Genomic DNA, 25,146 nt, shown 5'->3' on the forward strand with positions numbered 1-25,146 from the left:
CCATCGGTGGGAAAACGCCCAAGTTTGTAGTCAAGTTAGTTTGTATCTTTGACTCTAGATGGCGTCTGTAATTTAAATAAAAATAGCGCCATCTACCAGGAAAGATAGGAATTATTCGAGGACAAACTTGGGCGTTTTCCCACCGATGGCGCTACTGATATTGCAGCTAACTTCAGAGTAAACTTAGAATGCTCTGAAGTGCTCGGCGAATAAGAATTTCTTTTCCAAGTGGCGGAATGGCGGATACGTAAGTGCTGTTCAAGTCTCAAAGATATCCGAAAACATCGCTCGTTATCATAACTATTTTGATTTCAAAATGTATTATTATAAGTTCTTTTTAATTAATACATCAAATATATATCATAGTTTTTGGACTTTACGTAAGATTGAAAACATATTATACCTTGCTGGCAGATCATACCGATCAGCATGAGACACGATGGAATTAATTTTTCATCTCTAAAAGTTGTATCATTTTATTTAAATAGATGTTAATTTTTGTTTAAATGAAATAAATTTGAAATATTCATTTTTTATAAATAACCTTGTTTTTTTACATTATTCAAAAGAACCTAACCTAATTGAAATTCTGTATACAATAGGATTTGTCTGTCATTTTTATGTAAATACGATATACAAATCTTAACATTCGTAAAACTTTTTCACACAGAAAGAAGGCAACAGAAGCCGTAGCTGGCAAAAAGCTACCAGCAGTACCAGAATCGGTACTTAAAAGAAGGAAAACTCGCGAGGCAGTGAAAGCTGCACGTCTTCAAACTTCTATTCAGGTATTTCTCTCTTCACTTAATTTTTTGTGGTTCACGACTAAAAATTATTCAAATCATTTTTCGAATTTTATAGCAACGCGCAAATCGTTATAAGAAACGAAAGGAAATTTTTAAAAGAGCAGAGAAATATGTGAAAGAATACCGAACAAAGGAGAGGGATGAGATCAGATTAATAAGACAAGCCAAAAACCGTGGAAACTACTACATCCCTGGAGAAGCTCGTCTGGCATTTGTTATTCGTATTAGGGGGTAAGTCATTTATTCTTTGAGGTTAGCTTGTGGTTAAACTATACATGGAGTATACAATTGAATGTCAACATTTCAGTGTGAACCAAGTTGCTCCAAAAGTACGCAAAGTACTTCAATTATTCCGCTTAAAACAGATCAACAATGGTGTTTTTGTAAAACTGAATAAGGCAACTATTAACATGCTTCGTATTGTTGAACCTTACATTACATGGGGATATCCAAATTTAAAATCAGTTCGTGAACTGATTTACAAGAGAGGATTTGCTAAAATAAATAGGCAACGCATTCCCATTACAAGCAATGCCATCATTGAAAAGAAACTTGGTTAGTATGAATTATTTATTTTAATTCTTTGACAAATCCATGGAGGTTTTATTCAGTTATAATACTGCTTCCTTCCATCTTGTCAAAGAGTAATAGAATATTTGAAAAGCCTATTCATTCATTTTATGTTTAGGTTTGCAATAATTCATACAATTTTTAGTTGTATTAAATAGTACCATCTTTCATTAAATAGGATTATGATAATAAGTGTAATGAATCTTTACAGGTCGCTCTGGTATTATCTGTACAGAAGATTTGATCCATGAAATATTCACAGTTGGATCAAAATTCAAATATGCAAGCAATTTCTTATGGCCATTCAAGGTACATATAACAACAAAATTCTCAATTGCGACATAGGCATGGTTGTAGAAACACTCAGTGCTCTACAAACCTCCTTCTATGTCGTAAAATAATACGAGTTTCTCTTCATGACATGCATGTATTAATGCATTTCTTAGTCGAACTCAAACACTATAACAGTGATTGTAATTACTTATATTTTAAGAAACTAATTTTCGTCTTTTTACTCTTAGCTTAACACACCCAATGGTGGATGGCGCAAGAAGACTAACCACTATGTTGAAGGTGGTGATTTTGGAAATCGTGAAGATAAAATCAATGAACTTCTCAGGAGAATGGTTTAAATGTATAAAAATCTTGATAAATAAAAATTTAAATACTATAATCCATTATTTTGTGTTAAGTTTCAATCCTACGTTTATCATAAGACTAGCAAAATTAGTAGAATTAAACATTTTTTACGATCACAATACTTATGATTAATTATATTAAAATCTCACAAAAACATGTATAGATTTTGAGATGTATCTCCTTGTAATGGATAGGTAGTACTACTCAATCAATAAATTATATATCTGCAATGCTGTTCCCAGACAAATTATCACATTTTTTATTTGAACACGTAACATGCCAAAACCGTGAACGCATGCGCTACATTACTATATCATTGTTTTCCATTCTGTTACATCCTGCTATGCCAGATTACAAGAATGGTGTGTAGAAGTGAAGTTGTGAGTTCGAATCCTGTACCAGAAAGTTCAAGTTGAATATCTTTTTTCTTCGATAGAATATTAGTTTTCATATAGAAATAAAATCTGGAGTAAATCTTGATAAATGTGTTGCATAAAAAGTGTGATATTATTGAATATCAAAATTACGCGTACCTGTTTCGCACATAAATATATATATATATATGTACCTAACCTTATCTTTTCCCTTGAAAAAAGTTATTAACATTGATTCTACGCGTAAGCAATAAATTATTACAAGGTTTTGAGTAATATTCTGAGTACCGTTAAACTTTATTCGTGAATTGATGTTGAAAAAATACGTGATAGTTATGCGATTTCAAAGACAATTACAGACACCTTGTTTTTTGGCCACATGTTCTAACGTTCGAATCCTGCACATAGCAATTTTCTTTTTATAATTGATAAAATATATTTTTGTGTTGCAAAATGTTCTATCGAAATAATAAAATATTTATGAAATTTCAAATTGAACACGGTATTTCAAAATGACACAAAAAATATTAATTTAATACAATTTTCAGTTGTTCATGTTCACAATTAAAATATACAATATTTTAATTGAATATTGCAGTTTTTTAATATTCATTTAAAGCGCATTAATAATGAACAAGGTAACTGTGGATTCTGACACTCCTGATAAAATGAATCTACGTCCCACTAAAACAAATCATGCATTAGGTGGTAATACAAAAATGTTTATTCTTCCTCCAAATATGTTACAAAATATTTGTATTGGTGATTCTATAGTAAAAGGTAAATATATTAACTTTTATAATTATTAAGAATACTGACTGACATTTTATTTAAAATTGATTACAGGTAGAAGTGGAAAATCTGCCAAGGAAATCATAAAAAAAAGTAATAATTTAAGTACTGTTATACCAAAAGAGCATAAGGATCATCAGACTGCTAAAATAGATATTGTAACTAAATCAGTCATAGTTACAAAAAATAATAAAAGTGAATTGATAAATGATACAAATAATGAAATTCAAATAAGTGCAACAAAAGTGCCTAGACTTAATAGAAACAAAAAAAGCTTAATATCCGAAGTAAGTCACACAGAACAAGCAAACTTTATGACTGATAACATAGAAAATAATCAATCTACCTCAAATGATGTATCAAAGTCTCAAAGAGCAAACTTAAGGTCTGAGCAATGTAGCAATGAAATGATATCTGACAAAAGTTCAGAAAGTCAGAAAAGAACAAAAAGTAAATATGAAATTGATGAAAATTTGTTTGGTAGATCTAAACGCATTCGCAAACAAACTAATTTTGATGATTACATAACAATTCATAAAAAGAAATCTGTTGAAAAAGAAAGCCCAATTTCAAATGAAAGAAGAAAGAGTACTCCTACTAGGCAAGTGAAACAGGTAACTAGTTCTAGTATTTCTTCAACTATAAATGGAACAAATGATATAATTAATTTTGAAACATCTATGAAAGAAGAGACTCAAAATATGCAAAATGCCACTGATGAAATTGCAATTGATGTACATATAGATCATACTTCTAACATACCAGCCATGACCACAGAAACACTGCCTTTAAATTCCTGTGAGACCTTGGAAGATTATTCTACTATTCAAACTAATCAAGATAATCCTCATACAAATCATTCACAAAATAATGAAGATGTTATAAGTAACACATGTGCAGACATAAAAAGAGTAAAAGATACAGTAAAGATAAATTACAAAAATCGTAATAAAATATGTGTGGGATCAATAACTACCTCCTCACTTGAACATACTACTACAAAAGAAAATAATTTAGAACTAAAAAAAACAGAAGATTTGAATGATAGAGATATAAGTAATCAAACTTCTTTGACTATATCACCTGTGAGAAAAAGAGGAAGACCTAAAAAATATCCTTTACCTCAACAACTTTCTAGTACTTCAAACGAATTGGAAGGAAATGTAGAAATGATTCAAAAGATAGATAATGCTTCCATTGCAGAAACAGTAACTCATAGTAAAAGACATGAAAAATCATACAATATTACTAGTAACGATGACTGCAGTGATAATAGTAGTGTTGAAAGTAACACATCACATTTACATGCTGTTGAAGAAGGAAGTAGAGGTAGAGGTAGAGGTAGAGGTCGCGGTAGAGGTAGAGGTAGAGGAAGAGGTCGCGGTAGAGGTAGAGGTAGAGGATCATCAAATTCTATCTTGGATACTGAGTATGTACCAAAATTAAAGGGACCAATGCCTACAGACAAAATGAAAGAAGATGATTGTATTAAAACAACTGATGTCTCTGACAAACCAAAAGTAAATATAACATTGTAGACATATAAGTTGTTTTGTTAAATATGTCATCTATAATTGAACATTTTTAATTTAGATAGAACTGATAATATGTGCCAAATGTGAAATGGAAGTACCAAGAAAGCAATGGAACTCGCACAAGTTGCTAAAACATAATAATATGGCTTGGATGAAGGGTGAAGAACCAATGGTAAGTATAATACTGTAACTGTGATGCAGTACTGTAACAGAGTATCCTGTTTTAGGATTTTGAAAATGATATTAAATTATTACGGAGAGTACTTCTAGCTGCTGCTAAAAAAAGAAAGAGCTTGACTTGTGAATCATGTGGTACTGTGAAGAGAAGTGCAAATGGTTTTATATCTCATATGCAATTTTGTGGAAAATCTGAAGAAGTATATAATAATTTAATCAAAATAAAAAATGCTTTTCTAAAACACTCAAATATTTGGATATAAAATAGATTAATGTTGTAGGAGAAAAAATCTTTGTTATTACAATGCCCAATTTGTCAGGCTATTATGATGCCATCTTCTATGGAAATACATGAAAGGACTCATAGACAGTCAGAGAAAAGCAGAATAAAAGAATTACAATTATATTCTGCAGATACTGCAAGAGTGAAACGTAAAGCGGCGGAAAAGTAAGATTTGTATAATCGTGATTAAATAAAATCAAATACCGATATAATATTTTAATTTCAGAGCAGTGACAAAAATTTTAGAATTTACTGAGCTTGTTAAAGAAAATAATTTACCTGAGAAAAAACTGAAACTTGACTCTTCTTTATTGGTATGCTATTTCTTTCGGTAATTTCTTTTTTAGAATATTCATTGTACTAAACTTGTGCTTATCAATATTATAGAAAAGTGTAATAAAAACGCCTGAACAAAAAAAGTCTATACCGGCAGTACGCAAAGGTTTATGGAAAAAAGAATTAAGTTCAAAAGGAACAGTATCTTGTCATCAGATAGGTTGTAATTTTACATGTTCTTCTTTCGAAAAAATGTGTAAACATTTTTCTAAATGCAATTTCATTCCTCAAGAGGTACAATTTACTATAATAATATTAATAAAATTGTTTTATTTAATATGTTTCCATCATTCCAAATGGTTTTGTTTATTTTTACTATAGTGTTATGAATGTAAGATATGCAAATTTTCCACTACTTCTAACGAAGATATATTAGATCATGTGAAGAAAAAGCATGTGACAGAAGAAGGAATCGATAAATATTCCGATTTTGAAGAAGAAAATGATAGTTCGGATGAAAGTAAGAGTAAATTCTATTACGAAAAATAATCTTAAATTATTAAATTTCACTGACGATTGTTCTTTTAGGATCACCGTATATAATGAAATTTTTAGAAAAGGAACATCCAATCAAACTTCGATGGACGGAACTATATATTCCTACCATACGTTGGACTATGGAATTGTTAATATCTATATATAGCATAATTAACGAACTTTATAATGTTTATATCTTTATAATAAATTCCATCATCTTTTTCAGCGAGCAAAAAAATTATGGTCTTCATTTATTTGAAGATTATATTTCCAATCAATTTACATTATTAAATGATACAGATATTACTAAATATTTGCCACAATTAGAAGTTTCTATGAGAGTGAAAACACAATGCACAAAACCTGAAAAATCATCTAACACTGATGGTCCATGGAAGCAATGGAAGAGATTTGAAGGTGGCTTTGATGAAGGTAATTACTTTTATATAATTCTACGATATAATTGCAATAAAGATCGATGTATTGTTATTAGAGTGTTTGTTTAGGTATTGCAACATTTTTCGTTGGTGGCCCAATATGGGCATTAGCTTGGTTACCTATACCATCACCAATGTATCCTAAAAAACCTTGTCAATATGTTGCAATTAGTACTCATCCAACTATGGAGAGTGAGTACACTGTAGGAGAAGCATATTTTGGATCTAATATTATACAAATTTGGAATGTCGGACCTTTAGATTATGAGTTAGTAATGAAAATATAAATGAAATAAGATATAAAACTATATCAAAGTATTCAAAACGTATTTTGTTCTAGAACTGATAATAAAATAGAACCTACTTTATCATATGCAGTTGCACATAATGGGGGGACCGTATGGTGTTTAGAATGGTGTCCATCTGGATGTTACGAAGATGAGAGTCTGAATAATTATGAACAAGAAAACAAAATTCAGTCTAGTCTTAAGCGAATGGGTATGCTTGCTGCTGCTTGCTCAGATGGCAATGTAAACATTTATTCTCTACCCTTCCCAGAAGTACTTAAGTTTGAGAACACTAAAGAAAATAAGTGAGTAAGAACATTGTTAAATTTATTTAATATTGTTACAAATATTTAATATCATTATAGTTGGCCCATATATCACACTGACCCAGTAATGACATTAGTCGTAAATATTTCGACATATGATAACAATAAACAAAATTGGCAGTGTACCAAGTTATCATGGAGCAAAGAACATGGGCATAAGTAAGATTTTTGTTAATATGTTACTACTTTTTTCTCAATCTTATAATAATGAAACTATCACTTTTCTTAGTACAATTGCGGCAGGATATTCAAATGGATATATCGCGTTATGGGACCTTACATATAAATCACCATTATCAATGCAAAAAAGACAGAGCACATGGTTCATAAATGCATTTCAGCATTTTTATGCCCATGGTAATGCTGTAAGCAGTAAGTATATTCGCTTTAATAAAGTTTAAAACATAAATATAATAAAATTTAAAAAAGTATGCTTAACAACTATATTATCTTTGCAGTGTTAGTATTAGTTCCGTATAATGGAGCGAGATTTCTAGCCTCGGGAGGCCTCGACAGAGCATACAAGTTTTGGAATCTAGAAGATATAAGCACTCCACAAACCTACATGCAAAAGGGTATTATATCAAATGGTGTATGGATGACACATTGGCCATGTGTTGTTCTGAGTTTTGATGATGCATTTGGGTAAGAAATCGCGTTCGAAGATATTTTTTATATATCCTGGAACTTCTTTATTATTATGAAATTATTTTATTATAGATATAAGCATACCAATTCTTATCTAATTCCATTGAGAGATCAAGAATGCAGATCTTATCCTATATTAGCAACAAATTCTCCTACATACGTATGTAGGTTTTAAGTAGTTTTATGTACAATCTTTAAATATAGCATAATTCTTATTAGAATTTTTGCAGGCTTTATCAATTTCTGATTATGCAAATAGTATCGCACACGGCACATTAGCAGGTGAAATAGTGACAGTGTTTCCTCATCAACTTGTAAGCAATGCGGAAATTGAGAAGGCTATACATAAAAAAAGAAGGGTATTCCTCAAATTTAAAGTACCGACAGATTAACTTAGTAGTGAAAGTGAACATAACCTATGTTTTCAGTTAAACTCATACATCAAAATAGTAGACTTCTCGGAAGCAAATAGTGATAGCAAAAATGACGACGATAAAGAGAGTTCGAAAGATTATGACTACATGCCAGACACTTACAATGAATGCAAGGATCGTTTTGGTGTTATATTTTGTGATAATTTGAAGGTTATACATTTGTAATATTTCGTATTGTGTTTAACAAATTATTTAAAATAATGTTTTGTGTTATATTATATTTGAAGAGTTTCGATCGTAATGTGCAACCACAATCACTCTATGCAGAGAAACTAACAGCAGTCCCAATTGAAGAATATCCATTTATGTCAGTAAACCGAGTAAGTATTATAATTATCTTTTTTATTCTAATATTATAATTTTAAATAATCTTAACGATGGTTTTTTAAAACTCAAGATGTCTTGGAATCCAAATACATGGAGTTTTTTGTGGTTAATGGTTGGTTATCAAAATGGTTTGGTAAGATTGTTAAACTTGAAATACATGTCTGTGCCACGTGAATTACAAATATTGTTACCTCAACACATTGAGTCCATGCTTAAGAAAGTGAAAGTCACAACAAAAGAAAATTGTTAACATTTAAAATCATAATGTTTACTACTCTAAAATCAAGCATACTAAACATTAATAACAATAACATGTTATTGATGTCTAACCATCAATTTATTCGTAACTTTATAATAAAAGAAAATACGAGAACTGATATATTAATAATTACATCAAAATTATTGCTGTGTATATTTATAAAAAGTATTTAAATTTAATTAATGTATTTAAGTATTCTAGACCACCTGGGAAAGTAATGCATTTTTTGTATAATATGTATTTATAAATTTGTAATTGTTAATATTTAAAAAAGACATAGTAAAAGAACAAATATTAAATTATACCAACAAATAAAGATCTTTCGAACACCGAATGAATTCAGTATATCTTACATTTACTCTACCGCTTCCCTCCGTTACTTGATGGTACCACCAACTAGAGGCCCGGTAATTATTATTAAAATAATATATTACAATAACAAATTATACAGTTATAAAGCAAATAATCGTATTAATTACGCATTTATGAAAAATAAAGAATAATTATTTAAAAGATATCAGTGGCGCTATCTTACTGTAAAGGTTGGAACTATTTTCATTACAAACTTGGGCGTTTTGCCATCGATGGCGCCAGTAGTACTAAGACTTCGCTCATAGAGCGGCTTAGTGAGCGGTGGTCTTTTTGGATGCGCTCATCAATGTCAAAATTGGTAACTTTCCCCTACAATGGCAAGAATTGAGGATCCCCGGAATATCACACAGTGTAAACATTTCAGATGCCTATGATGGTGGGGGTTACATATGTATACAATCTCGACACGAAAAGTTTTGAAGCCTAAGCGAATACCATGAGAGGAATTAAAGTACTTCCAGTACTTCGTAACAAATCGTGAAGCGACAAGGAACTCCACGTCATAGTTCTTCCTCTGTCAATTGGAAGTAGTTTCTTTATCATAATTTATCACTGCCGGAAGTTCGCGATACCAAATACAAATTTCTTTGATGTTGAATAAAACAGAAAGACTAGTTCGCCAAGTACTAAGTATCCAAATTTATAAAAAATCGATCGAACAGGGAAACTGCTTTTATTTCGTTTCGTTTTAACTATTTGGTGCAAGTAAGTGAGGAATATTTTTTTTTTATTTCGGGTCTTCAAAAAAACTTCTATGTAATACAATGCAAAATGTATATGCTTTTCTCCTCTGTGTTTATGAATGAAATTTTTATATAACTAGCACGGTACAAAATCTTCGTTATTTTAGAAATGAGTATAAATCCAATGAAGTGGAAAACCAGAAACGTATTATACTCTACTATAGCGATCCTCGTTATTTACGTGGTTTTTGTGTATAAGAAAAAGCATCAAGTAATGTTCGAAGGTACAATACATGATTCGAATCCTATGCACGTATGGGAATTTGTGGCCGATTTTAGTAATATGAAGAAATTAAATCCAACTATGTGTGTAATACAATACTTGTTTCATGTTTTCTTTTTTTTTTTTTATATATATATATATAACAGATAATGCGATGAAGGAAAAATTTTGTTAAATTAACGTTTTTAGAGAAGACTTTAATGTTATCGCGGAAAGTGGCAATTACGATCATTGGAAGTATTCCGTTGAGTATATGGAACATTTAAGTCACTTACCAATTATTCGAAATAAAGCGCACGGACATTACGCTATACGACAAGATAACAACGGTTATTTGATCACTTCGAAACATCATACGTGCTTTTTCTCCAAATTCGGATGCTGTGAGTTGTTCTTAAGATTCGAAATAAGTATCGACGAATCGATCAGACTTTGAAATAACTTTAATCTAAAAGTCTGATTCCCATTTCAGTGGAGTCTATCTCACAATTCAGATTTGACCGTGACGGTACAAACGACACGAAGTGTATCGAAACAGTGCAGTACGAATGCCCCATCATATTTTCGACATTATGCTATAAAGAAGTCATGTATCAACGAGAAGAAATAATGAGGAGATTGAAATTAGAATTCTCGGTAGCAAAAGTTGAAAACGATTAACATTAATTATTTTTCTCATTTCGATGTAATGGCTATTATATGAAGTACGAGTACTTATTTTACTGTATTTGTATTGAAAATTATTTTTAAATACCTCAATCCTTATCCATCATAAAAAAAATTATAAAAGATTGTGCACACTGAACTATATCAGTATAGTTCTACTATTTTCAAATCATTAAATTTCTTATAAAAAATGATGAATTTCTAGATCCACAATTTACAAAATGCTAGTTATTAACAACATGAATACTCTACCCAATTAGATCTTAGTATGACCAACATCTGAATGTAAAATCTCTGATGCAAAGCGACAAAAAAGAACGTAGCGGGGAGATCAACAATTTATCGAAAACATACATATGCGAGAACGTGTGAAAAGGGAACGTAGAGCGAGAAGCTTTTATATTTTTATTTGTATTTGTTGAAATATATCGTTTGTAGCATTTAATAAATATTCTGTATACATTTGTATCACAGCCCGAAACATGTCCAATAAATTCGAGGCGTAAGTGAAATAAGCGTTCTCCTTATTTCGTCGTGCCTTTTTCTTTGGGCTAGATAGAGGTTAGATTTGTTTTAAATGGAAAACGAAACTGATCGACATACTTGCATCGTGTTACGCTTGACATGCAGTTACTTGAGCGATTTAACATGTTAGCTGGTAGTTTTCATAAGACATATTTTAAGAAATTTCACTTAACAAAGCATGTGCTGTGACCTGACGTTTGTCAGGAACCAAATATTTTTCGATGTGTATTCAAGTTTTAATTGTTATTTACTTTTTTTTTTGACGTTTCGAAACAATTGGCAGAACATGCAATTAATTTTTTCGTTCTGTGTGTAACTACGTGAAAATAGGACCGTATAAGTTTAATAAAAAATACGAAACAAATAAATTAATCTGTGAAATAGTAGTTTAAAAGTCATTCGTACGATTTTGCTCTGCTGTTGAAATAAAATAATATGTAAAATCGTAAGGGTGATTTGGCTTTAATTCTGACAGTGTATTTTAACCATATTTTGTAAGTAATAGTAGTACTTGCAGATTAAAAGGCAATGAAGATAGTGGAGATGACGAAACACAGTCAAAAGATAATCAAAAGGTTGAGAAAGATTCAGTAGTAAGTAAGAACTGTCACTTTTTCTTTCATTTCATTAGTAACATATCTACTAAATAGCACTTATTATAGCCTCGTATAGAAATTAATCCAAATGAGCACAAATTACAATATGCATATGCATTATGGTATAGTCGACGCAGTCCTGGTAAACAACCAAGCATACAAAGCTACGATCAAAATTTAAAATTGGTCGGTAGGTTTGCAAGTGTAGAGCAATTTTGGAGTCTTTATAGTCATTTGCTACGGCCATCAGAATTGACAACACATACAGACTTTCATCTTTTCAAAGTTGGCATAAAACCAATGTGGGAAGTACGTATTTTTTTACATGTACATTTTTCGATAGTTATTCTATTATTATTTTTTTTAGGATGAGGCAAATCAGAAAGGTGGTAAATGGATAGTACGATTACGAAAAGGTTTAGTGTCCAGATGTTGGGAAAATCTTATTTTAGCTATGTTAGGAGAGCAGTTTATGGTTGGAGAAGAAATATGTGGAGCTGTAGTATCTATAAGGTTTCAAGTAAGTTCATTTTTATGACCTTAAAGTAATTAAGTATGCACTGTTAAAATGAATAATTTTTACAGGAGGACATAATCTGTGTATGGAATAAAACTGCATCAGATTACGCGACAACAGCGCGTATTAGAGAGACATTGAGGAGAGTATTGAATCTTCCAGCTAGTGCCTCTATGGAGTACAAAACCCATAATGAAAGTTTAAAACATGTTCATCGGCTCTAAAAGCATGTGATGGTTACTCAAAAACTTGAGTTTTTCATGGTGGACTTTCAAGTAAGTTTGCAGTCCTTTGTGTATACTTGTTATTTTGAGATTTAATATCATGTGTATATTTTACTATTTAGCAAACCGATACTTGTGAGAAGATGATATTTCTTAGGAGAAAAATATTTTACAACTAAAGGATTTGAATGAACATCTTATTCGGTAATACATTTTATTCACAAGTGTCTTGTAACTTATGTAAATAATAAATACATGTTGATAATAAAAAAAATTCTTATTTCCAAAAGATACAAATTTATCACAACTTTTGGTAAAATTATAGTATATGTATAATATATATATCATTAAAATTAAAACATCATTTTGTTTTAAATATTTTTATTTAAGGGTACTTAAAACTCGAAATCCATTTTACACAATATATTTATACATTTGTACATGAGATCATATTTCTGTAGAATGCATAAGTAATTATAAGTGACATGTTTATGTATAATGCTTCTATACAGGAAGCATTTCAACTGAAACGAGATATTAATTTTTGTGTAAATATTCTGTATTTTTTGTATTTTAATTTGAAATATATAAAAAGACAATAGCTCCATCAGAATTTCATTGATATATGTATGTACAAATTTCTTTGATGAATACCCTAGGCAATAAAGCATAAACTTGGATAAGAATGTATAGCATTATATATATATATTAAAAGAATAAAAGATTTCACATGTTAATAAATATTACCATTATTCGCAACGTAACGTGATAGCTTATTGATTATAGACTAGAGTCAGGTATATCCAGTAATAAAAGAGAGACTCAATACCAAAAAACCTTAGATTAATTGTGCTTTTATCCCATGATTCTAACCATTGTATAAACTTTTTCTTATACATATAAAGCCAAAAATTATAATCTTAAAATAATAATCGTAACCATACCTGTAATCGATGAAAAGAATATGTTCATTTTATTTTGAATAAAAAAGAAATAAAGGATATACTTACCTAATACAAATGAAAGTATCAATTTAAAAAAGAAATAAAGGATATACTTACCTAATACAAATGAAAGTATCAATTTAAAGTTTGTGGAGAGATGAAGATAATCAGGCAGTTTATTATTCCGTTCTCCTTCTGTGGGTAGAAGTAATCCAGCTATACATATGATACCAGCAATTAATGCTACGTAATTTGTTCCTCCTATAAATATAATTTAAATACATTAAAACCAACTCCCCTTGAAAATATTTTAAATATAACGATTTTTATTTACTATCAATTGCTTTATTTTGAGCTATAAGTGCATAAGATTGTTGCTGTCTGTTTTCATTTATAGGAAGCTGTTGAAACATGTCTGGATCTGGGGTTGCTCTCCCAGCAGTATCTGTTGTCCCAGAAAGAAGTTTAGCTTCGACATCTCTTTTTCCTATAGCCTATTAATTTTCCAAAAGTCTTGAATTAGATTATTTTAGTGATACAACTGTACTTTTGTATTTTAATCCAATCACTGCACTGTTTAATTACCTGTTTGGTTGGATGCTCTTGCATCTGTATTCTAAATTTGTCAATGACATTGCAATTGCTTAACAAAAGGGATGTATGCCTCACAACAATATCAACACAAAATCTTGATTTTATTGTTCCTTCTGGATCAACAACTTTATACTTATTTGGTGCAGTACATAACACTAGGAGAATAATTAATTACATTAGAATTGTTTTTAGACCATTAGCTCTCATGACCTCTGCAAATATACCTTTAAATCTTACAGGAAAATCATATGGATTATACAAAGTCAAAACTTGTTTGTGAGTGGATTGATCATCTAAATAAAAAGTGATACTTTGAGGAAATACAAATACTGGTAATTTTCGAGGAGTAGCTGGTAACTGGGACTGCATTATATATCTTCAATTTTTGATGGTCCATACACCTGCAAAATTAGAGGATTCATTGTTACATATGTTAACATTTGGAAACTATTTATGGTTTCATATTATAATCCACATATTTGTTCTACAGTTATTAAATATTTACCAAAATATTCTTCCAAATATATATTTAAATAATTTGTTTAATCAAGTATCATAATCTAATCAATAATCAAAATGCGTTTGATTTTCCATCTTTTAGTAATTGCAACATCTGCAATTCATGAATCCTGACAGTCATAGTTGTTACTTAAGATATTATCTTACCTCAAACATGAAGTACCTCGTAGATTATGGAATTTACGAAGAAAATAATGTAGTAAAAGTTTCGGATGTTAAAATAATTGTTCAAAACGAATGATTATTTCCAAATTTTATAACTATTCTAACTTCCCAAGTCGTGCATAACAAACGTATAATCACTTTGTCGAATAATTTTGATACACGCAAGAAGTGTTTACTTAATTATATGATAGTTTTCGCGAGGTTTTATATTTACAAGTTTTTTAGCATCATAAAGCTTGATGGAATACTGCACTGTTGATATTCGTGATGTTCCTAACGAACAATTCTTCATAGTACTCAACACATATCCACACATGTCACTTCGCGTTTACCAACATTTACGTTTTGATTTTGTCCGTATATACGAACAAATCAGATGTATGCAATTTCTCTGTCTCTCCCTAGCATATCATGACGAATGAGCTATTTATTTCCTTTTAAAAAGCACTTCGTTACTCGTATGATATTTCATCCAAGTATCGTAATATTGTAAAAAATATGATACGTCCAATTAATTTAACAGTAAGAAAATTATTGGATACATTTATAATTTCATTGTTTTGATAATCTTGAATAATTTAGTGGATCTGTAAAAGCAGTTTACTATGAGTCACTTTTCCTATTGTACCTTTGCGATAAGATATAGTTCGAAATACATACGAAACTAATATTCATATTTCAATTGAGTAAAATTACCTAAAGATACATAAGCAAGGTGCATACGCAATTCAGACAAATTAATCGTGTGTTTAGGGAAAGAAGTGCATGTATATTTTTGTTGGCAACCGTATGTTCTTACATCTTAATAATATTCGCATGAATTCAACAATATGGCACCGGGTAATCATTTTCACGATTAACGATTCGATGACGTTGGTCGAATTGTTGGTAATAAATACGCATTAAGTCAAGAAACGTACATACATAATCTAACGTAAACGAAAATGATAGATGCATTGCATTTATTATAACAAATATATTCATTAAGTGAGTGAATCGTTTGGATATACATAACATTTCTAACCTCACTCTAAGCAATTCGATTTTGGCTTTTACCAGCATTTCTGTTTCCGGATATAACGGTAATAATTTATTGTTCGTGTAACTCTGTTTATTACTATACATTAAAATATCATTAAGGAATTTATAAAAAATAACCTTTTAACTCATATTATTGTACATCGTTCAATAAGAAGTACGATATTTTGTGAGATTTCTTTTACTATTGTGAATATTTGTAGGAATTTACAAAACATTTCATCATGGTTAATGTCAATCCACGAGTATTCTTTGATGTAGAGGTGGGAGGACTCCCAATGGGTCGCATAGTGTTTGAACTTTTTGCTGATATTTGCCCAATAACCTGTGAAAATTTTCGTTCTTTATGTACTGGAGAGCAAGGACTTGGGAAAACAACTGGCAAATCTTTGCATTATAAAGGAATTGTTTTTCATAGAGTAGTTAAAGATTTTATGATTCAGGGTGGTGATTTTTCAGTAGGAAATGGAACAGGGGGCGAGTCAATTTATGGAGGAACATTTGCAGGTAAACATACAGATATTTCTCATGTATTTAAGTATAGTGAGAAATATATACTATTTGAAATGATATTATTTTAGATGAAAATTTTATTATAAAACATAATAAACCATATTTACTATCAATGGCAAATCGTGGCAGAGACACAAATGGTTCACAGTTTTTCATGTGAGTATTTTCCAAAAAGTAGTTAACTAAACTTCTATAAAAATGTATTCTGTATAAAGCAAAAAATGCAGGATGGTGTGATAAGATTACAGTATTTGTAATTCCCAAATTGTTAATGTTTGTTTTGCATGTTATTATTAACAATAACCATCTGCTTACTAAAGGTTAATATTTATAATTACAAGTGAAATATTCTGTACATAAATTTTATTTTTCAATGTTTTTACTGGCTGAACATTATATTTCTCTGCTGGCAGATGTATTCCTTGTTATCTACATAGATAAAGGTAATAGGAATTTAATACAATTTTATTCTTACATTTTAACAGCCTTCCAGGTTAGTATATTAAAAGTGCTACGAACAAATCACGGGCAGTAATTAAATCGAGTAAAAGGAAAGTTGGGTGTGTTGATTTAAATAGTACATTTGTTTGTTCTCTTTTGATTATTGACATCACTGTTTTGTGTAAAGTCATTCACTATTGAATAGTTTGTACGGGTCATGTAAAACGTCTGGAGAATATTAAAAAGCATAGAAGTAAAAGTATCTTCGAAGGAATAAATAACTTAGCTATATTTCTGTGTAGTCATGAGGGAAGGGTCTGCACACCACTACTACAACACAATGACCAATGAAAGCTGGCTCTTTCTGTTCATCTCTCATCCCCTTAATCATATTTTGTTGTTGTAGTACAACACAACCAGCGCCTCATCTCGACAAGTAAGTAGTAAATAATGCGTTCAATTGTTATAATTATTTTATACCTAATTTATAGAATTTTATACCTAACTGTAACAACTTTTTAGTGTCCATGTGGTTTTTGGAGAAGTAGTGTCTGGCCAGGAAATTGTTACACATATTGAGGGACTTCCAGTAGATCGTATGTCCCGTCCGTTACAAGATGCTAAGGTTGTAAATTGTGGAGAACTTGTATTGAAGGTCAAAAGTAAAGGTACATTTAATATTTCATACAAACTATTAACCGTTTCTAAACAAAATTCATTAACATTTTAATCCTCAATTTATTATGATTTATAGTAAAGAAACGCGAAACGAAAGATAGTAGTTCTTCCGATTCCGATTCTGATTCGTATGCAGGAAAATCTAAAAAGAAAAAGAAGGTCAAAAAAAGGTATAACACATTCCATAATTTATTTTGTTGTTACGAACCTAAATGACAATGAATACTACTGTTCCAGTAAAAAACGAGCAAAATCAGAAGACGGCGAAATTCATGACTCAAACGAAGACGATCTTGGGAAACCTCATCCGCTTGTTTCAGTTACAAAAATCGATCCGGATGAAATTCCGGAAGTACCAGCAAATAAATTTTTATATAGAGCAGGGCCTACTAATAATGCAAACCAAAAAGAATTTAGGCAACATTACGGAAGGGACCGGGTACGATCAAATAGAAAGACTGGTCGTGTATTTAAAGGAAGAGGAATATTTGTAAGTATTTGTGTACAATATATGGTACACGGTATGTATACACTTTTTGAGTATATTTCACTTTACGTATTCCAAGTATAATGCGTTTTATTTTTAACACATAATTACTTCTTCTATACAAACATAAGTAATTACACGTAAATGAATTTCCAGCGTTATCATACACCTTCGCGTAGCCGTTCCAGAAGCGTAACACCACCTCATTGGAAGCAAGCTCAAAATCGAACTATTAAATTGCACGAATTTCAGGTACATAGACACGTCTTCAAATGGATATAATATTGTTCGTGTAATTAATTTCTTTGTGTGTTTAAAATTGTGTCACAGAAATTAGAAAAGGAACGTTTAAAGAAAGAAGAAGAATTAAAGAAACGCGAGGCTGATAGGATTAAAAAGTTTACTGAGAATCCGGATGAAGATAATCCAATAATGGATAAATTCGATACCGATACACGTGTATCGGAAGAACTGGAAAATAAAGAAAACGATCAGTCTGATGATAAGAAGGATGAGAATAAAAATGTGGAACCGGACCAAGATAATTTGAATACTAGTTCAGATATAAATGATGCTATGTCAAAGGACAAAGTAGATGGAAAACATAAAATTGAAAAAACAATAAAACGTGATTCACATCGATCGTACGGTGATAGATCGTCGCGACGCGACTCCCGAGATAGGAGTAGAAGACGTGGAAGTGGTCGTTCGAGATCGCGGGACCGTAGAAGATCTCGAGACAGGGATTACGATCGTAGGAATACTAGTCGTGATAGAAGAAATAGAAGGAACTATTATCCACGCAGGAGAGACTCATATAGAATGATGAGACCCGGCAGGGATAATTACAGATATTATGACAGGCGTAATGATTATAGAAGAGCGAACAATTCTAATTCCAATTACGACGCAGACAAAAATCGAAGAAAGAGTGATAATGCATCTGACTCTAACAATCAACCCAAGTTCAAGCGCCGCTCACGATCATCTAGCTCTAGTAGTCAACACTCCAAAGACTAAGTATTTTGTTCCCTATTATTTGTCTGCATAACACTGGAAAATATAATTCATGTAGCAAGATACGTTTATTACATTACATTTGTACATTTTTTATCTGAATTTGTTTAATCCCGGTATATTTTCATTTGTATACAAGGGAATCATAACCTCATATTTATCGCGCATTAAATAATATTAATACGGATGTTCAAGTACATAATTCTCTGAATGTTATGCAGAACTTTTAAACATAAAGTCCAAAGTGTTTGAATGAACAGTAAATGTGTCTTTTAACTGTATAGCATGATACTGTAAATTAAAAATACTTTGACAGTAAGTTATAAATATATGAGTTACATTTCAAAATTTCCTGTACGAGTGATTACCTTAAACACGTTCAACCTCTGTAAACAAATTTATGAAAAATTGAAAAACGCGAAGAAGAATATGTTTTATTGTAATTATACAATTATACTCTTGTAAAATTCATGTAAAGTGGTAAATCGTACCTAAGTATCCAATAGAGCTGTATCCAGTAGAGCAATAGCTCTACTAATCATTTTTATTAACGTGTTATGTAATCGTTATTCAAAATAAAACACGCACCATAATGAACATTCATAAAATTATTATACCGGTAATATGAATTAATGTTTCTAACAGTTTCATATATAGAAACAAGTTTGATCGATGTTTTGCATTATTACTTTATTAAAATATTCGCCATTTGAGTACTGGTATTATTACTAGTGGCGCCATCGGTGGGAAAACGTCCAAGTTTGTAATAAAGTTAGTTTGTATTCTTGACGCTAGATGCCGACTGTAGTGAAAGTAAAAATAACGCCAATCTAGCAATAGAAATAAGAACTATTCGAGGACAAACTTAAGCGTTTTCCCGATAGAGGCGCTGAACGAACTTCGAAAATTAGTTCGGTCTCTCCAATACTAGATGGCGACGACAATGATGGTTTGTGGAGTCATCTTACAGAAACAGTGGGAACCATTTTCACTACAAACTTGGGCGTTTTCCCAACGATGGCGCCACTTGTTGCACTTAGCCGCTCACTGAGCGGCTCAGTGAGCGGTAATAACAGTACATATAGCCATACTGCCTATGATACTCCATTTTGATTGGCTTTCAAAAATTGTTTACGTTACGAATTGTGAGTTCAAAAGTGATGTGACTGACAGCGTGTAATTACACTATTCTATCGTTAAACTTTTCGCAAATCTGTCACGATGGTGCGTTATGCTGCGTTGAAAGGTTTGTACGATTTAGAGAAGACTATTGGAAGTGGCGGTTTCGCGAAAGTTAAACTGGCGACGCATGTCGCAACCGGCGAAAAAGTTGCTGTTAAAATAATGGACAAAACGGCACTAGGCGTAAGTAGCTTTTAAAATTCAATAAATTCGCAAAGCGCCACTGCAAGAAACCTTTTTAATTCTCAGGATGATTTGCCTAGAGTAAAACTCGAAGTTGAGGCATTGAAAACCTTGTTACATCAACATGTTTGTAGATTGTATCAAGTGATAGAAACAGAGAGCCATTATTTTATGGTAATGGAGTACTGTTCAGGTGGAGAATTATTTGATCATATAGGTACTAAACATTATAGTTAGATACGCTATATTTGATATGCTTTCTTCGTTGTCCAAAAATTAAGGGAGTGCAGTAAGATTGTATTTTTGTTTTTACTTATAGTTGAAAAAAATAGACTCTCAGAAACAGAGTCACGAAAGTTCTTTCGTCAAATTGTCTCTGCAGTAGCATATTTACATAGTTTAGGATATGCTCATCGTGATTTAAAACCAGTAAGTTATATTTCTTTTGTGCCTGATTATTTGTGCACATACCAAGCATTTTTTTTTTATACTTAGGAGAATGTTCTGTTAGACAAAGAAGAAAACTTAAAACTTATAGACTTTGGTTTGTGCGCGAAACCAAAGAATGGAATAGAATCACATTTACAAACATCGTGTGGTTCTCCAACATATGCTGCTCCAGAACTCATACTAGGAAAAAAATACTTAGGTATGAATATGTTAGTAAGATTCAGATGTTATTCTTAGGTTTAAAATGAATTCATTGTATTTATTATATAGGTTCTGAAGTAGATATTTGGAGTATGGGGGTTCTTCTTTATGCATTACTTTGTGGTTTCCTTCCCTTTGACGACAATAGTATAGAGAATTTGTACAGAAAGATTCTTGTAAGTCTTTTGGTTGTGTGTGGTTTCATTGGAAAAAATGATTAATAATAGTATGATTTTAGAGTGGGAAATATGATGAACCATGTTGGTTGTCAAGTAGCAGTAAGAGAATGATACGAGCAATGTTACAAGTAGATCCAGAAAAAAGAATTACTATACAAGAATTATGTAATCATCCATGGATTACAGCAGGTTTCCTCAATCCTGTTTCATTTGTTCATAAAACCAATGTAAATGAATAGATAATTTTTAAATTTATGTTAATAAATATACGTATATTTTAATAAAGATAATGAGTTTGCAGTTTGAAAAAGACGATGATGTGTTAAGTACAATGTCCGCGATATGCGGCGAACAAGCTTCCGAGATATGGAAGAAACTCGTAAAAAGCGATCGAACTGATTATAAAACTGCGACGTATCTCTTACTCTTAGACAGAAAACTTCGTGGACTTTCACTACGAATATCATCTTCTGCAAAGACTCACTTTAAGCAAGGGGTAGGGTACATTGTCTATTAAGCATATTCTAAGAAATAATTCGATGTTACTTTGTATCACACGTATTACTTACAGTGTGAAGAAGGAACGAATAATCTTATTACTCAACTTGATTATTCTCCAAGAAGTAAACCGAAAGAATCGCCGGTATTACAAACCACTTATAAGGTTTTGCCAAAAACACCTGAAACGGGTAAATTATTGTCATTATTGCGCGTATCACAGGTAAATACATCGAATGCTTATGGGTTTCCTGTTTGTTCTTATACAGCCAATGATTTCACGGAACCGCATATACCTGGGAGAAAACGACTTCGAAGTAAAGAACCAGATGATATATATTCTCCTGGTATGATATATGTTTCACTTGTTTTTACCCTAATCTCTCAATAATTTCTATTAACAAAACGTAATATTATCGGTACATTTAAAAAATATATTCTGTGCTAAATAAAATTTGTTAGATGTATATGTGTTCTATTACAGCCATGGTACTCAATTTTATAATATATTTTCTAAAGTTTATTTCTAATTAGGTGATAGTAGCCACCTAATTAGAAACTTTAATGAAAGTTTCCAAGTACCATTAATTACAGTAGTTGTGTGAAAAGGAGATAATTAGTTAGGAGAAGAGCAACGACTTGTGAACAAATACAATTTGGAGCTACAAATAGTTGTTCGTAAGAATACCTTATCCCAACTCCCTTTTACGAGGTACAATAGCCATTCCTTACCTCCATTTTTATAGTTCCTTTCAACTTTTATTTATTTATGTTTTTTTTTCTGTATAATGTTAACGTCACGTTATCTACATAATTGATAATAATAATAATAATAATAATAATAATAATAATAATAATAAAAAAAATGATTTACAGTTCCTGTGAAAAGGACAGCAGAAAAAGATCGAATCGTTTCTACTCCGACGAATACTCCGGTATCGGAATCAAAGTTAGTTTGTATAAGAATAATAACGAGACTAAAATAATATCGGAATGTTAGGTTGTAGCGTATTACAGAGAAAAAAACTTTTTAGAGGATCACAGTCGTCCACACCGGGAAGTGCAAGAAAAGTAATAATGGGTTTGGAACGTGGGTTGAATCGCGTACGTTGCGTCCTTACGCCGAAGAGGCGGGCAAAGAATGAAAATATCGATCCTGATCAACCTAATATACTTTCTGGCAAGGGTCTTTGCAATGTGTCATCAACGTCCAGTGACGATCCGAGATACGTACTTGCCCAATTACGTCGAGCGCTCCGTCGCAAAGGAATCATGTGCCATCAGAAGGGGTAACGGTTACAAATATTTGACGATCGATTAAACGAGTGTAAATTATTTTTATAATTACAATCATTCTTTAGATTTATCCTTCAAGGAGAAACAGAAGATTGTACAGAAGACGAAAAAGATACAGTACGGCCATTTTCTAACAGGAACTTCTGTTCTTTCGAGTTAGAAGTTTGTTTATTAGAGGGTGTTTCGAATAATAAATTATTAGTGGGCATTCGACGGAAAAGATTAAAAGGTGACGCATGGGTTTATAAGCGGGTGTGCGAAGAAGTTCTAGCTCTGGCAGCTGAAGATCTCTCCGCGGAATCGGAAGGTTCAACAGAGTCGAAGTGCCCGATTTGAAGACGTCCTACTATTTTTGTACGAACTTTACTAGCATATATTTTAGTCTATATATTACGATAAGTCCAGAAGACTACTACTCTAGTAATTCTCTAATAATCCTTGACCGCTGAGCGCAAAGTTTGAGCAAGTATCATTCCAGAAGAGATACTACAGTAACAGAAATCCTATCTTCTTCCTCTGGTCTTCGAGGACTTAAAGTAAACCCGCAATTCTGGTGAAGAGTATAATCGTTGATTGTGTAATATTATTTATACAGTATAAGAGAATTACAAATAAATTATGTATATCGTTTCCATGCCAAGTCCAGTATATAGTCTTATGGCAATAAAATAAAAATATTTTCTAAGTGCATGCGATGTATTATGTTTATAGAAGCAATAAGGCAATAAAAAAGTAAAAAACGGCATATATTTTCCCAAATAAAATGATCGATGTTCGTTTTTATTAGCAAAGAAGAATCGTTCGAAACCAACCGACGACGAAAGTCGTTTCAAGCAACGCGATCGCCAATTATGGCGCGAAAGGAACTTTTCGAAAGAAAGCTGCGAGCGTAGGACGCTTTCTGTCGGAATATGTAAAGGTAGGTCCATTTCGCGTTTGCACCGCAGATATAAAATATCGCGGCCCGTTTGAACCGCAGCATCTTCACGAGAACAACTATGGACAGGCAAAGTTATAAAATCACCACAAATCGATCAGCATAAAGCGGAGCCGCGTGCACCTTACTTTATGGGAGCCAAACCGACCTTTTATCTCTGCCCGCTCAATAATCGTCGGCCCTTGTTCGTAGGTATTCTTGGTGAGTCTATTCTGGCAGAGTTCGATCGGACTGGTCTTTTTTCCTGAACATCGATCGAAACAAAGCGAGATCCGTAGAAAATCGAGGCGTTCCACTAAAAGGCATAAAGGTGAAAATAAAGACATTAAGATCTCTCGCTTAACATTAAACGTTTCAGATTGTACACGGCCGAAGAGTTGTAAACTTATACCCCATACCGTGATATATTTTTGCGAATCGACAATAACATAGATCACCTAAAAATGTTAGCAATTTTCTCTTCGATAAAAGAAAAGTACTCGCTTGGAATCGCGTATTATACTGTGAATACTCCACGAAGGAATATTTAATTTGTTCGCGTCTAATCGAACCACTGCACGATCATTAACTTAATCTGGCTAATCAATTTTTCACGCGCGAGGAGGAAGTCGAGGCTGAAGAAAAAGCCGCGCGGACTAGCCCTTGGCTAGCATCCCGAGGCACGGTGAATAATATCGCGGTAGGCCACGGTGTTTCATGAGTTAGTTGTCGATTAATTAAACTGGTTATTTCGCGAAATTAATCAAATACCGAGGAGACAAAAAGTGCGGACTATATAAACGAAGCAACCATGCAAGATGTAGATCTAAGTCGTTCGAGCATAAATTACAATTAACCGTAGCATGCGTGGCTGTTGCGTGTGCAACACGCGCGTGCATGTTACGGTATTAAATTCATTCTGTACTTTTATCAGGACGAAGACGTTAGAAGAGAACTATGTTACACGTTCACGGGCGTTATTTGAATCCCCGAACGATTTTTACTTCATCACAATCGGAGACGTTTGCAGCCCAATAATTAAGCTGTCCAGCGATTATTACGACACCGATTTACATATCGCGGAGACCACGGTAAGGTGTAATTTCTGCGAAAGGAAATTTTCGAGCGGTTTACGACATCGATTTTCTATTGGAAAATAGAACCAGTTTTAGAAGATACCCGGTACACAATTACAGAGATTCGAGTGCACGGTGATTATAACTGAACTTGTTCGTTTGCTCATTTGTTCCGGTGTAGTGCTAAAAGAAACGC

General features: G+C 32.0%; 7 protein-coding genes across 17 annotated transcripts; 6 read left to right on the forward strand and 1 right to left on the reverse strand.

Annotated features, from left to right (window-relative positions):
- Nucleotides 1-149: 149 nt before the first annotated feature.
- LOC128889426 (60S ribosomal protein L7) lies at nucleotides 150-2,051 on the forward strand. The gene is made up of 6 exons (XM_054147060.1): nucleotides 150-247; nucleotides 671-788; nucleotides 862-1,037; nucleotides 1,114-1,361; nucleotides 1,588-1,685; nucleotides 1,898-2,051. Exons 1-6 carry the CDS (start codon nucleotides 237-239, stop codon nucleotides 2,006-2,008), a joined length of 762 nt encoding a protein of 253 aa, XP_054003035.1. The 5' UTR covers nucleotides 150-236; the 3' UTR covers nucleotides 2,009-2,051.
- Nucleotides 2,052-2,187: 136 nt separating this feature from the next.
- Nucleotides 2,188-9,039, forward strand: LOC128889389 (uncharacterized). Of its 4 annotated transcripts, none has more exons than XM_054146977.1 (21): nucleotides 2,304-2,632; nucleotides 3,009-3,169; nucleotides 3,236-4,701; nucleotides 4,775-4,888; nucleotides 4,944-5,093; nucleotides 5,175-5,341; nucleotides 5,403-5,490; nucleotides 5,564-5,746; nucleotides 5,834-5,972; nucleotides 6,041-6,137; nucleotides 6,216-6,421; nucleotides 6,496-6,694; nucleotides 6,767-7,018; nucleotides 7,079-7,198; nucleotides 7,269-7,411; nucleotides 7,498-7,684; nucleotides 7,760-7,847; nucleotides 7,918-8,046; nucleotides 8,116-8,271; nucleotides 8,349-8,441; nucleotides 8,519-9,039. In XM_054146977.1, exons 2-21 carry the CDS (start codon nucleotides 3,019-3,021, stop codon nucleotides 8,696-8,698), a joined length of 4,308 nt encoding a protein of 1,435 aa, XP_054002952.1. In that variant the 5' UTR covers nucleotides 2,304-2,632; nucleotides 3,009-3,018; the 3' UTR covers nucleotides 8,699-9,039. The 4 variants fall into 4 exon arrangements, 3 of the variants coding, with proteins under 3 accessions (XP_054002952.1, XP_054002950.1, XP_054002951.1); XM_054146975.1 differs by having other exon boundaries at nucleotides 2,305-2,632; nucleotides 2,938-3,169; XM_054146976.1 differs by having other exon boundaries at nucleotides 2,346-2,395; nucleotides 2,938-3,169.
- A 433-nt stretch (nucleotides 9,040-9,472) lies between these two features.
- LOC128889433 (uncharacterized) lies at nucleotides 9,473-10,772 on the forward strand. Its single transcript, XM_054147073.1, has 4 exons — nucleotides 9,473-9,784; nucleotides 9,930-10,128; nucleotides 10,235-10,428; nucleotides 10,518-10,772. The coding sequence occupies exons 2-4, from the start codon at nucleotides 9,932-9,934 to the stop codon at nucleotides 10,703-10,705; spliced, it is 579 nt and encodes a 192-aa protein (XP_054003048.1). The 5' UTR covers nucleotides 9,473-9,784; nucleotides 9,930-9,931; the 3' UTR covers nucleotides 10,706-10,772.
- A 127-nt stretch (nucleotides 10,773-10,899) lies between these two features.
- On the forward strand, nucleotides 10,900-13,174 carry LOC128889430 (eukaryotic translation initiation factor 4E type 2). Of its 3 annotated transcripts, none has more exons than XM_054147068.1 (6): nucleotides 10,900-11,213; nucleotides 11,745-11,829; nucleotides 11,899-12,141; nucleotides 12,200-12,352; nucleotides 12,418-12,624; nucleotides 12,696-13,174. In XM_054147068.1, exons 1-5 carry the CDS (start codon nucleotides 11,194-11,196, stop codon nucleotides 12,571-12,573), a joined length of 657 nt encoding a protein of 218 aa, XP_054003043.1. In that variant the 5' UTR covers nucleotides 10,900-11,193; the 3' UTR covers nucleotides 12,574-12,624; nucleotides 12,696-13,174. The 3 variants fall into 3 exon arrangements, with proteins under 3 accessions (XP_054003043.1, XP_054003044.1, XP_054003042.1); XM_054147069.1 differs by having other exon boundaries at nucleotides 10,903-11,213; nucleotides 11,754-11,829; XM_054147067.1 differs by lacking the exon at nucleotides 10,900-11,213 and adding an exon at nucleotides 11,321-11,361.
- A 2-nt stretch (nucleotides 13,175-13,176) lies between these two features.
- Nucleotides 13,177-15,419, reverse strand: LOC128889427 (motile sperm domain-containing protein 1-like). 3 transcript variants are annotated; one of them, XM_054147061.1, is made up of 6 exons: nucleotides 14,778-15,419; nucleotides 14,336-14,512; nucleotides 14,103-14,266; nucleotides 13,852-14,011; nucleotides 13,635-13,778; nucleotides 13,177-13,492 (listed from the first exon to the last, which is right to left on the reverse strand). In XM_054147061.1, the coding sequence occupies exons 2-6, from the start codon at nucleotides 14,478-14,480 to the stop codon at nucleotides 13,347-13,349; spliced, it is 759 nt and encodes a 252-aa protein (XP_054003036.1). In that variant the 5' UTR covers nucleotides 14,481-14,512; nucleotides 14,778-15,419; the 3' UTR covers nucleotides 13,177-13,346. The 3 variants fall into 3 exon arrangements, with proteins under 3 accessions (XP_054003036.1, XP_054003037.1, XP_054003038.1); XM_054147062.1 differs by having other exon boundaries at nucleotides 13,349-13,583; XM_054147063.1 differs by having other exon boundaries at nucleotides 13,349-13,517; nucleotides 14,778-15,412.
- A 72-nt stretch (nucleotides 15,420-15,491) lies between these two features.
- Nucleotides 15,492-19,577, forward strand: LOC128889408 (uncharacterized). Of its 4 annotated transcripts, none has more exons than XM_054147030.1 (9): nucleotides 15,492-15,510; nucleotides 16,037-16,340; nucleotides 16,415-16,502; nucleotides 17,194-17,223; nucleotides 17,310-17,455; nucleotides 17,542-17,635; nucleotides 17,703-17,955; nucleotides 18,109-18,204; nucleotides 18,283-19,577. In XM_054147030.1, the coding sequence occupies exons 2-9, from the start codon at nucleotides 16,058-16,060 to the stop codon at nucleotides 18,970-18,972; spliced, it is 1,680 nt and encodes a 559-aa protein (XP_054003005.1). In that variant the 5' UTR covers nucleotides 15,492-15,510; nucleotides 16,037-16,057; the 3' UTR covers nucleotides 18,973-19,577. The 4 variants fall into 4 exon arrangements, with proteins under 4 accessions (XP_054003005.1, XP_054003003.1, XP_054003004.1 ...); XM_054147028.1 differs by lacking the exon at nucleotides 15,492-15,510 and adding an exon at nucleotides 15,526-15,877; XM_054147029.1 differs by lacking the exon at nucleotides 15,492-15,510 and adding an exon at nucleotides 15,526-15,782.
- A 505-nt stretch (nucleotides 19,578-20,082) lies between these two features.
- On the forward strand, nucleotides 20,083-23,707 carry LOC128889403 (maternal embryonic leucine zipper kinase-like). The gene is made up of 12 exons (XM_054147019.1): nucleotides 20,083-20,334; nucleotides 20,401-20,551; nucleotides 20,654-20,763; nucleotides 20,830-20,983; nucleotides 21,055-21,161; nucleotides 21,224-21,391; nucleotides 21,466-21,660; nucleotides 21,736-21,853; nucleotides 21,932-22,009; nucleotides 22,539-22,611; nucleotides 22,697-22,951; nucleotides 23,024-23,707. The coding sequence occupies exons 1-12, from the start codon at nucleotides 20,191-20,193 to the stop codon at nucleotides 23,292-23,294; spliced, it is 1,824 nt and encodes a 607-aa protein (XP_054002994.1). The 5' UTR covers nucleotides 20,083-20,190; the 3' UTR covers nucleotides 23,295-23,707.
- The last annotated feature ends 1,439 nt before the right edge of the window (nucleotides 23,708-25,146 follow it).

The sequence above is a fragment of the Hylaeus anthracinus genome, unplaced genomic scaffold, assembly GCF_026225885.1.
Source record: "Hylaeus anthracinus isolate JK02 unplaced genomic scaffold, UHH_iyHylAnth1.0_haploid 11997, whole genome shotgun sequence".
NCBI classification, from domain to species: domain Eukaryota; kingdom Metazoa; phylum Arthropoda; class Insecta; order Hymenoptera; family Colletidae; genus Hylaeus; species Hylaeus anthracinus.